The sequence below is a fragment of the Antechinus flavipes genome, chromosome 5, assembly GCF_016432865.1.
Source record: "Antechinus flavipes isolate AdamAnt ecotype Samford, QLD, Australia chromosome 5, AdamAnt_v2, whole genome shotgun sequence".
Classification (NCBI taxonomy): domain Eukaryota; kingdom Metazoa; phylum Chordata; class Mammalia; order Dasyuromorphia; family Dasyuridae; genus Antechinus; species Antechinus flavipes.
Genome location: NC_067402.1, coordinates 177,290,656 through 177,303,377, shown reverse-complemented (window position 1 = coordinate 177,303,377; position 12,722 = coordinate 177,290,656). Strand labels below are relative to the sequence as shown.

Below are 12,722 nucleotides of genomic sequence, written 5' to 3'. Positions count from 1 at the left end.
AAATGTTTTTGAAGGATATGTAGGATTTGACTAAAAGAGAATTTTAAGAGGGCAATTCAGTCACAAGGGTAAAGTATTACAATTTAAATTAAATACTTGAGTAACTTTTCTAGAGTTTTACCAGTCACTAAAAGCAACTTGATAATTTGTATCCTGATTAAGATTTAGTAGCATTTTTTAAAAAATTCTGCAAAAAAAAAAATGGGGATGAATTGTTAGGGTGGGCAAAATAAAATTTTCTTTTATCTTTTTATTTTCTCCTTCACATTTTAGGTGTAAGTGATGTAGATTATAATCTCTATCCAAATAGAGAACTACAAGTTCAGTGGCTAAGGTCTTACCTTGAAGCTTATAAGGAGTATAAAGGATTTGGGACAGATGTTACAGAAAAGGAAGTAGAAGTACTATTTATTCAAGTCAATCAGTTTGCATTGGTAAGTTTAAATATTAATAGTTGCTAAAAATTCTTCTCATGACAATAAAATTTGTAAATGTTTTTTATCTTGTCAGTAGATACAATACAGTTAGTGATTTTTGACCTGTATTTTATAAATAAGGAACTAATTCAGTATACAAGCTAAAAGTAATTGAAGGAAAACATTTTTATGATTTTTTTTTCCCCCTCTTTTCTACAAGGGAATCTTATTTAAACACTCCTTAAAGTGAAAATTTTAATATAACTAAGACCACCACCAAGACTTAAGTTCATGATCCATTTCAGCAGTACTCATTACATTACATTTGGTCTTTCCTTTACATAATATTATCAAAGGTTTAGAATTGAAAAGAGACCTTAAGAGGCCATCTAGTATAATATTCTCTTTTTATGCATGAGAAATTGTTTGTAATGATTTCAACCACATAGAATCACTAGAATGTTAGAGATAGAATGTATTTTAGAGATCAATTAGTCAAAGCTTTTTTTTTTTTTTTAAATATATAAGAAAATCCTGAAAAGGTAGTTTCAAAAATTAATAATAGCAAAGGCAGGATGAGGACAGTCTAGTGCTTTTTGTATTATATCTCATTGCCTCCCCTCTGATTATAGTATATAATATTCAAACCATATTTGTTCCTTAACACTTTTAACATAACACAATATAAATGAAATCACACGGGTTGTACTTAGTATCTTCATTTTATGGAATGAAATATTAAGATTCTTGGTGTTTATGATTGAATGTTGATTCATGTAGATTAAAAAAAAATTTCAATGATTTATAAATCCAAAATATTTTTTGATGTACAACTGATACTTTTCTCTTTCTGATTACTATCCTCTTTGGAGTTAAAAGTAATCAATATTTGCTTGACTCCAAGACAGCTCTTTCTTCTTTATTTAATAGCAGTAGTAGTAGCCCTATAGGTTTAAATAATCTGAAAACAATATTCTTGAGGATACAACAAAATTGTCGTAGCACCCCTTAACTAAATTGGCAATATCCAAAGTGTCATGAAGTTAAACTTGGAAAGCATCTGTCTATTCTTAAAAAATTTATATCTTAACAACCTCTTTCTTTTAGGGTTAGTTGTGATAAAAGATTAGTGATAAGAATGTATACAAAGGATATGGAAAATCTTCCCTGTATTTTTGATTCGAGAAACTAGGCTGTTATTGAGGGAATAACCTTTGTGAATACTTTGAGGGTAGGGAAGTGCAGGGTAAAATTGGGAAACATTTAGTACATTTTCACAGGAACTTAGAATATGTGATGAAGTAATAGTATGGAATAAAGGTACAAGAGTAGTATTGCTGCCAGGTTACGGAGAGCCTATGATGGCTAGGTTGGGTTTTTGTTCTAAAGGTAAGTCACTTAAGACTTTTGAGAAAATATATGTTCATACTTGTGGAAGATTATTTTGATATTTGTGTAAAAGATGGATTAGAGAGGGTTTGAGAGTAGAAATAAGACGACCAATTAGGAGACTTACAATCTAAGCAAGAGGAGGAAGAGGGGATTGTATTTCATGCCCACTTAAGGATTAAAAGACTTAAAAAAGTGGTCAGCTATATCAGGATAGAACTTGGAAAGCAGTGTCTTAGAACAAAGAGGAGAAAATAAAATGAAAATGAGATCTGTATGTTGGAAAAAAGGCAGAGGAAAAGGTCTGAAAAATGACTGCAGTATTTTGAAAATATTGTTGGAATGAAGTCATCGCAGAGGGTTGAATAAATGATTGGTGAGGCATATAAAATATAGGAAGAAGCAGTCAAGAGAAGGGATTTGAGGGCAGTAGAGACCTGACTCTTTGTAGGTGATAGGGAAGGGAGTCAGAGGGAGAAATTGAAGAGTTGGCATAATTAATTGAAATATTCTTAATACAGGTTATCCATAAAGAAGGGTTTGGGATTGGAGAAGCATTATATATTAAGATACTTACCTAAGAAATCCAGGGACTAAAGGGGGAAATCAGCACAGAAAGCATTTGAATGAAGTTCAATAGATGAATAGAATTGTTTGTCATTGAATTATGTTTATGGGCATCCTGGATGGAAAGTGGCAGTAATTTACAGATTTTGAAAACATGGAGGCACATTGTAGTAATGATAAAGATTTCAGTTTCATCTGAACGGCTCTCTTTTCTAACACAGAGCAGTGATTGACTTTTCTAATTCAAAACCAGGCAACATATAAATCCAATTCTCATTAAGTAGGGGAAACTTGTTATGGTACAATAGAAAAGAGAGCTTTTTTTTTTTTTTTTTTTAAGTAATATAGAACTTGGGCTCGTTCAAGTTAAGGCTTTGCCATGTGTGCAACTTTAAGAAACTTTATGGCCTCAAGTTTCCTCATCTGAAATAGACTTAGAGGTAGAAGAGACTGCTTTCTATGGTAGGTTGGAAATGATGGGAACTTTGGGGGGAAATTATCACTTCCTTAAAATGTATTGATATAGAAATGGTTAAGAAAGCCTGGACCATAGGTAGCTATTCCAGAAGTATCTTCTAAATTTGATTAGAGATTTCAGAGTTCAGAGAAAGGATAAAAGCAGTATTAACGTGACATAAAATGCTACAGTGGAAGTCAATATAATTGTTCTTTCCAGAGTCATCAGCTTAATGGTCAGTTACTTCTTGCTTTTGAAACCCCAGATCTATTGATTTCTTCAGCTTGCTTGCTAGGCTTTCATGCTAAGAGAGAACCCCGAGTTCCATTCTATTTGCATGGTGGATTAATAGATATAATTTACCTGTATTCCAGCAAAACATTTAACAAAAGATTTTCATGCTATTGTAAAGAAAAGACATATAGATTTGTACTAAATGATAGAATAATTAGATAAATTTTGACCTGCTTGAATGTCTGTGACTAAAGACTTTGTCTGTGTTAAAAGTATCTCCAATGGAATGGCCCAGTTATCTGCATTTGGCCCTGTGTTATTTGAGATTTTTTTTTTTAATTAGTGACTTGCCTGAAAAAGGATGGCGTCCTTAATTTGCAAATAGTAACTTAAGTGACCAAGACAGAATATTTCGGGTACTAAATAATGACATTTACTAGAAATAAAGGTATTTTGGGGTTCCAAAAATCAGTTTTATTTGTTACTACATGGGGGAGAGATGTAACTTCCTAGTAATTTATCTGAAAAAAAGCTACAGTTTTCAAGGCCTAAAATGCTTACCATGAATCAGAAGTGTATTGTAACTTAAAAAGCCAATAGGATATAAAACGTCATTGACAATAATAGTGTAAGAAAATAATCCCTCTGTACTATGTCCTTGATCAGACCACATCCAAGATACTATGTTCAAAACTGGTTGCTACATTTCAGGAAAGGACATAGATAAGTAAATAAAAGCTTTATGGTATCCAGTGGAGGGTAGTCAGGATTGTGAAGAACTTCTAGGGACGTGCCATATAAATATCAGTTAAAGGAAATGGGGATGTTTACCTTGGGAGAAGAAAAGACTTAACTGTCTTCAAGTATTAGAATTATTATGCCTGAGGGCTTGTTTTGTTTGGAGATCTCCAAGATCTCCAAAGTGGGACTTGCAAAGGGCCAAACTTAGGAAATGGAAGGAAAAGCTTTCTGATGATCCAGAACTAGAATGAGTTTTTTTTTTCTTTTTCTTTTTAAATTTATTTATTTTTTTAAATAACTTTTTATTGATAGAACGCATGCCAGGGTAATTTTTATAGCATTATCCCTTGCATTCACTCCTGTTCCAATTTTTCCCCTCCCTCCCTCCACCCCTTCCCCCAGATGGCAAGCAGTCCTTTACATGTTGAATGGGTTACAGTATATACTAGATACAATATATGTGTGCAGAACCGAACAGTTTTCTTGTTGCACAGGGAGAATTGAATTCAGAGGGTATAAATAACCCAGGAAGAAAAACAAAAATGCAAGCAGTTTATATTCATCTCCCAGTGTTCTTTCTCTGGGTGTAGCTGTTTCTGTCCATCTTTGATCAATTAAGGCTCTCTTTATCGAAGAGATCCACTTCCATCAGAATACATCCTCAAACAGTATCATTGTTGAGGTATATAATAAATAGTAAGATCAAATGAAGTGTGTTTTAACTATCATTGTAGGAACCAGTAGATAAGGAAAAATTGTAAATTAGAGAGTGGATGTTCAAGGGACAAGCTCTGAGAAGGGACAGAATATGGGATTAAAGACAGGAATTGACATTGGCAAGGAGAAGGACAAAGGAAAAAATGATACTGAAATTTTTTGTGTGTAGAATTGGGAAGAGGGAACTTGAGACATAAGAGAGGGAGGAAGATGGGTTGTACATACGGCTTAAAAGTTTTGGAAGGTAAAATTTTGGAACTATAATAGGAAAAAGTCTATACATGTACACATGTATATTCCAGAATACCTTTCTCATACCAGTGAGGTTGGGAAAGTTTTCTTTGTTTTACCGGTGAGGAAACTAAATATCAGAAGAGAAATAGAATTTGCTTGTGGTTCACACGGTTAGTAGCAAAACTGTGCCCAGCGCCTAGGTGCTTTGACTACTTCAAGTTTGTGTTTCTCTAAGTGGGTGGGATATAGACTAGAGAGTGATTTAGAAGGAGATTCCTGAAGTCTGAGAATCTGAGTTTGAAGGGATTTCATAGAGCAAACCAATAAATTTTCAGCAACAGTATTCTAGACAAGGAGTTCTGACTTCAGTGATGATTTTGTTACAGTTTTTCAAGGAAGCCTATTTTATTTTAGAAGTCTAATTGTTAAGAATTTGTCCTTGCTTGGAGCTGAAATTTGCCCCCACTGTACTTTCCACTCACTCATTGCTCCTCTTGCCTTCTGTGGAGCCAAATTGAAAAAGAAATAAAAATTTCCTGGAGCAAGCAGGATTTAGATTCAAATTTAGGGCTGGTTTGAATCTTAGACTAATTCAGTATGCCCGCACCTTATAGAAGTAGGAAACATACCCAAAGAGATGTTACTTTTAGAGGACTACACAGATAACTGCTCTTAACCTAGGATTTGTGCAGGTGTCCTAAAATCCAGTCCAGAGTTCTTCCAAGTTTTGCTCCATCCTCCCTACTATCATAGGAACTATAATTGGTGCTAAACAAAGAGGAGAAAATAATCATAACCTTTAGGCACTCAGGATTTACCGTTCATAAAGGTAAGATTAAAAACATGAGTTGTTGCACTACAGATAATATAAGTATTTGAAAATAAACAGTTTGCATAAATATGGAATATTTGGCATAAAATGTTAAAATTAGCGTTTTTGTTGCTTGTCTCATAAAAATTGTTGTGTTTGAATTTCATGAAGTTATTCTTTTCCTTAGGCTTCTCATTTCTTTTGGGGATTGTGGGCTTTAATTCAAGCCAAATATTCTACCATTGATTTTGATTTCCTTGGGTAAGTTTGATTTTTACTTAAGCATACTTTCTTTTGATTTAGGATTTGCATTGGTCTAACCCTTAAAACCTATATGAAGCATTTTCATTACATAATTTGAAATTGTAAAGATAATAATAGTTTTTGTATCATAAAGAAATTTTGAATCTCTTCCCTAAATACGAAATGTAATTTTTTAAAGATCCAGTAGATGGCACAATAACATAAAACTTAAGTTAAAAATAACAAACTTAAAAATTGTCCTTAAATCCTGAAACTTTTTTAAAAAATCTGCATAGATTTCAGATTCTTGAAATAAAAAATTTTACATGTTTTCAGTTTTTACTAATTTCTCTATAATTCTCTTTTCTCGTTAGGTATGCAATTGTTCGTTTTAAGCAGTATTTCAAAATGAAGCCTGAGGTCACTGCATTAAAATTACCTGCGTAAAGAAGGATATTTAGTTAACCTCAAGTGGCTACGCAATCCTTGTGAACCATTTTTGAAAACAGATATTGAACAGCTAATATTTGTTAAAAAATTCTGTAATTTCATTTGGTTATCTTGCTTTATAACTGATGCCTCTAAACAGCCAACTTATCTTTAAATATTACATCTAATTCAGAAATGTACCTACTGTCAGTATGAGATGGATTAGAAATTTGTTAAATCTACAAAGGTCTGTAGAGATGGCAATTTAATCCTTTCTTTGATCATTTAATCTGTTATCTGTGAATTATTTATTATAGATTTAACTTGATTCCATTGCTGCTTTCATTAGTTTTTGTAAAAGAATTGAATATAGGCAATGAAATTGTTTGTCTTTTTTTTTTAATTTTTAACATTAGATAAATTTAGGTAAATGTTTTTTTGGGCTTGTTGTATTGTATGTAAAGAGTCATTTATTCTTGAAATGCCAGGAACAAGGTATAATAAATTTAGATTATTTAATTTTGGGCTAGGAGGTAAAACTTTTCATGGCATGGTACATTTTCTGAGTTGAATACTGGAATGAATTGCTCCTGGGAATAGAAATTTTACTTACCCTTTTAGATCTGTAATACATTTACTAACACTATCTTAGCAAAATCTTTATGATAGAAAGTGTTTTCTTATCTGAAATGTGAATATTTTTCACTATTCCCATTTTTTTTAAATTGCTACATACAATTATTTCTAAATTATGTGTAATCCTATGTATTGAACAGCACTATGATCTTTTTAAAACATTCTAATCTTCCATTTGCTAGTCAGGGTGAGTCAATGAGCAATTTACTCCCCTTCTCTAAGCCACCCCTCTCCCCCAAACAAAAGGAAGGGAAACATTTAATCACTCAGCCTCAATGCTCCTAACTTGGTTTCATATCTTTAGCACAGTTAGATGGTACTAGGAAAAAAATTAGAAAGCTTACAGACTTATAACAAATGAGTATTGCTGATGAATGTATATAAAGTTCAAAGTGATATATGGAAGCTGTGAAGAATTAAATATTTTACAGATAAATTTGAAGATTTGATCATTGTATACTTAAATTGTTATGCCAAGAAATCTTTGAATTCCAAAATGTGAATTAAGGAAAAAGGAACATATGTATTGGTTTTTTGGGATCTTTATTTTAAAAACATGGAGGGTGGGAGCTGGTTACCCTGGGAAGGGAAGAAGGAACTTCTATAAGGTAGGAGTTAGTCTTTAAGCTTTGAAATTGCTGTGTGAAGTTTTTGATAGTCAACTTTTTAAACAATTGTCCTGACAAGTTTTGCACTTTGGTCACATAAGTGCCCATATAAAGTTGACATGATGTGCCTGCATATTCAGAATGTGCAAGCACAAACTTATCCTACAATTAAATATTGCAGGGAAACACACACACACACACACACACACACACACACACACACACACACACACTCTCACTCACACTCTTTTAAGAATGCTAATTTTCAGATTATTTAAACCTTCAGACAAGCACTTTTCAAGATCCTTGAAAGCAATTTATAGAAAACTTTAAAGGTCATCAAGTTGTAAAATTCATTAAGTAAATATCTTAAAAGAAATTTTTCATAACAGTATTAAATCAAGATTCACTTTTCTACCTCCCCCTTCAATCTTATTAAAATTAGTCACATTTTGATTTTATTTGAAACCTACAGAATAATGGAATCAGTAGTTTCTGTTTCATTTGACTCTAAATTATTTAAAAATGGAAAAATATTTTCCTCTACTATTAGGATGTGGAGTTTATGAAAGTTCTTTTTGGTGGATTTTTTTATCTTCATAGAGAATAACAAGTACTGTGGAGAAAATATAAAACACTTTTGATTTTTTGCTTTTTGGTTATGTAAAGAGTTAACAATTTGTATCTGTCAGACTTTTGAAAACAGTAGAAAACATCCTTTTTATTTTTCTCAGATTGTCTTCTTGAGCTAGAAATTGTAGATTTTGACCATTCTCACTGAGCTTACTGCCAGTAAACTAGTAGAGCCTTCTCTTCTCTGTTTTTCTTAGGGATTAATATGGAATGATGAATTGGTAGGGACAATCACTTCTTCCACAATGATATACTTAATTCACACCTCATTGTGTATGTAGATAATGGACACAGAACAGGCATGTATATATAGTCTTGCTTTATATTTCTGGCATGGAGAAGTAATTGATGGGGAGAGGGGTGCAGTATTATGATTGTTTTTACTCCACTGGTTTATGGGATCATAGTGCAGATAGTACTTTTTTAGAAAAATTAAATTTGCTTCACAATAACCATTTAAGGAATTTAAAAAGTAGGAAAAATCTCAGAGCTCTAGAAACATTTATAAAAAGTTTTCTTTGTGACTTGCTAAAATGCCATTCTGTTGCCTTTTTTCTATGCTAAGTTAAGAGGCTTGAATGTCATACATAATAACTCAACTTGTAGTAAACCTGGTATTGGAAATAGGAAGAGGGTTATATAAGTGACATTCAGGTATGCACAATGTTAGTCAGTAGACCATAGTGGCCTGGGTGCTTTAAAAAGCAACATGGAGTAAATTATTTTCTTTCTTCTGTTGTTACCACTTGTAAAATCAGACCTGGTTAATCATATTTAATTTTTTTCTTTTTTACCAGTCTCTGGAAACCTAAAAAGGTGTGGCAATAAGTCACATACTTATTGTATGCTTATTTAAGTTTACTTGGAACATTAAAATTAATTAACCAGGTCTGGCCATGTATATAAAGCAGTGTAAATAAATATGTGTAAATTAGTGTGAATTATAACTTACACTTATGAGCTTGTGTATTGCCTTGTATTCTTTGCTTTTGTAGAAATTTCTCTATAAATAATCAAGCTCCTTATCTCCTCACATCCTTTTTGCTGCTGTTGTTTGTTAACCTGGCATATCTGATGGCTCTGTTTATACAGTGGGAAGATAAGAGAGATGAAACTTAAGAAAAATTGTAATATGCTGTTACATTAAGGGCAGTACTTAATTTAACTTCTCAGTACTTAATTTATAGGTTTATTAACTTTATTAGTTAGGACTTAGCTTTTGTGAAAGTAAAGATTCCTGGCGATAGTGATTTTTAATTCAGTACAGTCTTAGGCAAATAGAACTGCATTTTTTTAGTTTTAATTATATAATATTATGTAAGAGTTGATTGAAAACTTTTTTTTTTACCCTTCTCTGTTTTAGGAGGATTTAACTCTTTTACATCAAAAGGAAAATCTGAGTGTAATCAATTCATATCTCTTAAAAGAAAATTTAAATCTCTACAAATATAAACCATCTTAAACTTCATAAGGATATTAATTCATTCTAGCATGGTAGAAGAGACTAAAATATTAATCCAATTTTCTAACATCATTTGAAGTATATTACCTGATTTAAAGAAAAATTTCTCTTTCTAGAGTGTCAGGTAAAATAGAAACCATTCCATTTAAATTTTTACATAGCTTTATCCCTTTGGTTTCTTTTCAGCCCTTCTGTAACTTATAAATCCTGACTTGTACAAAATATAATTTGGTAGTCTTAATTTCTATTTACAACACTGCCTTTGGTAGCATTTGAATCTGTGGCTTTAGGACGCAAAAGTTAACCTATTAAATATTTCCCAAACTTTCATTTGTTGGAAAAACTGACTGATTCAGTAATTTCTTTGAAGATGTCAGAAGAAGGGTGATGGTGGCATTAATTGTGATTGCTTTAAACTAACAGGAAATCCTAATTTTTCCTCAAGGAATCAAGAGGTATAAGCAAACAATTATGAAAGTAGCCACATCTTTTGTTAAAAATGGCTTTGTGGGAATTATGTACTGTATTTCTCATTTGATTTCCATTTTCTCTTATGATTACAAGTTATCTAATGTGATTTGAGTATGTGGAAGCCTATGTCACATTTTATAGCAATTGGCATGTTATTAAGAAATTAGAGTAGTGTTTGGCCAAACATTTTATAGTATATGTGATTAGTCATTTTTAAAATTACTTTATACAAGATTAGAATATATATAAATGCGTATATGTGTGTATTGCATATATCATGTAAACTTGTGTCCAATGCAATATTTATTTTAAAAAAACATGAGGTTTTCCCAATATTTTAAGCTCAAAGACTCAATTTGTTGCTGTCAAATACTTTGATTTACATCACTATCGGTTGTAAATAGAATTAGGATTGCAGAGTTGTTATGAAAGTAATTTCTTCCATCATGTTTGACATGTAAAGAGTGAAATTTTTTAAAAAATATTTTTTCCTACATAATACTTGAAAGTGAAACCAATAACATGTATTAAACAGAGGGCAAAGCAACCCTGATGTTTCATTCATCTTTTTAAAGGTAACTAAATTCTTTAGAATTCTCTGAAAGAAAAATGAAGGCATTGCAGATTAAAAAATGATCTTGTATAAACTTAACATATTTGTTAGTTTCTACCTTGGTCTACTTCACTTTTTCCTCATGTTAAAAATACACATGTGGTAGACTATGGATTAGATTATGAAACAACATGTATTCTCTCTATATATAGCCTTTTAGTTCTGATACTGAAGATTTGGTTTAACCCAAACAAACAAACAAAAAAAACCATTAATTTTTTTAAAAAAATTATCCATGAACTTGCACTGTTTTCCTTGTTTAAAATGTAACAATTTGGTAGTGATAGAGGCTCCATTTTACAATATTAAATAAAGCTAGCAATGGGAAGTAGGAGATATGGCCCATGTTGTAATATTTTTTTGACATTGAAACTCTTTACTGACCATTGGTTGTGAATTAAAAAGCAAAAACTATCTTAGATAATTGGGAAATTAGGGGGGACTAGGAGAAGAGATTTTCCATGATAGTGAACCTTACTTCCATATGTCATGAAGTCACCTCTGTGGCCTGGAAAAGACCCTGGAATGGAAAAACAAAATGTTTAAAATCACTTTGCACCTATCTCATGTGCTGTCATATATATTTAACATGGTGCTGTGCAGGAAACGTGTTCTCTGATCATCTAAAGCAGTTTTTCTAAAGCAGTGGTTCCCTAGAGTTTTGCAACTCTATGAAAACTAAATCAGCAAAGACTTTTTTTTTTTTTTTTTTTTTTTGGACTGTGCTGAATTTCAAAAGCCTTTACACATCCCAAGTCACTTTCCATAATGTCTTAAGTATTGTTTAAATTTAAATTTAAAATAAATTTTTGGAAGAAAAGTTATTGCTTTGAGAGCTTAAATGACAGCTTCCTTAAAATCAGATGGAAAAACAAAATTTAATTCAAAGTCATTGTATTAGCTGTGTTAGATTTGGAAATTGTGGCATAAGGCTTAAATTTGTATTTTATCAAATGTGAATTGTAGTAGTGTGATGCTGCTTTGTATATACTGTAAGTGCTACACAGTCTCAGCACTGAAAATGTATTGATACCTCTCAAATGAGTTCAACTTGAAGTGTAGGTGTTTGATATGCCTCAGAAATGTGAGTGTCTGAGAATCTGTTAATGTTTTGAAATTAAAGATACTTCCTGTTTTTGTTTCATTTAATTTAAAATTTAATTATTTTACTACTGTTAATTTGTCAATATGTTCTATGTATACAGTGGAGTTGCTGGTGACAGCTGAGATGTTAACCTCATTTATTTGTTTTGGCTATATGTTAATTAGCTATTATTGGAGTTGATTGTATTTCTTTTTAAAAAGTGATGTTTAAGCTTTGTTTTTGTTGTATAAATCCTTTTGCTATTGATTAAATGAAGGAATGTATCTTTTTGAAGAGATTTATATTCTGTAAATAAAAACTGGTTGTAACAATAAAGCTAGGTTCTAACTTTCATGTCTGTACAAATATATTATAGATTTCAATTTTGAAGGAATCTCAGAAGCCATTTAGTCTAATCCCTTCAATTTATAGGTGCAAAGAGTCTTAGACTTGCCCATGGTGACAGCTAGTGTCAAAGAAAGAATTTGAATGTAGGTCTTTGGGCCAGGGCTTCTTATCTGACACACTATTCACTATACTATACACTATGTATTCTTATCCTAATAAAAAGTTTAATTGAAATCATGCAAGAAATAAAATATACTTGAAACCAAAGGGTTTGGCAAAGAAGGTATCTTTCTGCTATTAACAGAAATCTTAGTAAAATGTGCCCTCAGTTGAAAGTTGCTTATGGACTTGTCCAATTTGTTCTTAATATTGGCTAGTTTAAGGGAAGATGAAGATATCCTTAACAGATAAGAAAATCTGTTTTTATACTTACATGACGGAGACATTCGTTTTTGAATTACTCATCAAAGGAGGGGAAAATTAGGAAGAGAATGCTTTAACCCTGAATATTCTTCCAGAAGACTTTATACATACATATTCAACTATGTAGTTTATGTTGAGACAGCTAGGTGACAATTGGTAGAATACTTAACTTGGAGTCAATGGTGGGGGGAACCTTAAAACTGTCC

General features: G+C 31.7%; 1 protein-coding gene across 1 annotated transcript in view; it reads left to right on the top strand.

The window, feature by feature from the left end:
* The window catches only part of ETNK1 (ethanolamine kinase 1), a 56,859-nt gene extending 49,549 nt beyond the window's left edge, over positions 1 to 7,310 (top strand). Inside the window, exons 6-8 of the mRNA XM_051963418.1 lie at positions 274 to 434; positions 5,754 to 5,827; positions 6,184 to 7,310. Coding sequence (XP_051819378.1) covers positions 274 to 434; positions 5,754 to 5,827; positions 6,184 to 6,256 — 308 coding nt within the window. The 3' untranslated portion in view covers positions 6,257 to 7,310. The remainder of the gene's footprint in view (positions 1 to 273; positions 435 to 5,753; positions 5,828 to 6,183) is intronic.
* The last annotated feature ends 5,412 nt before the right edge of the window (positions 7,311 to 12,722 follow it).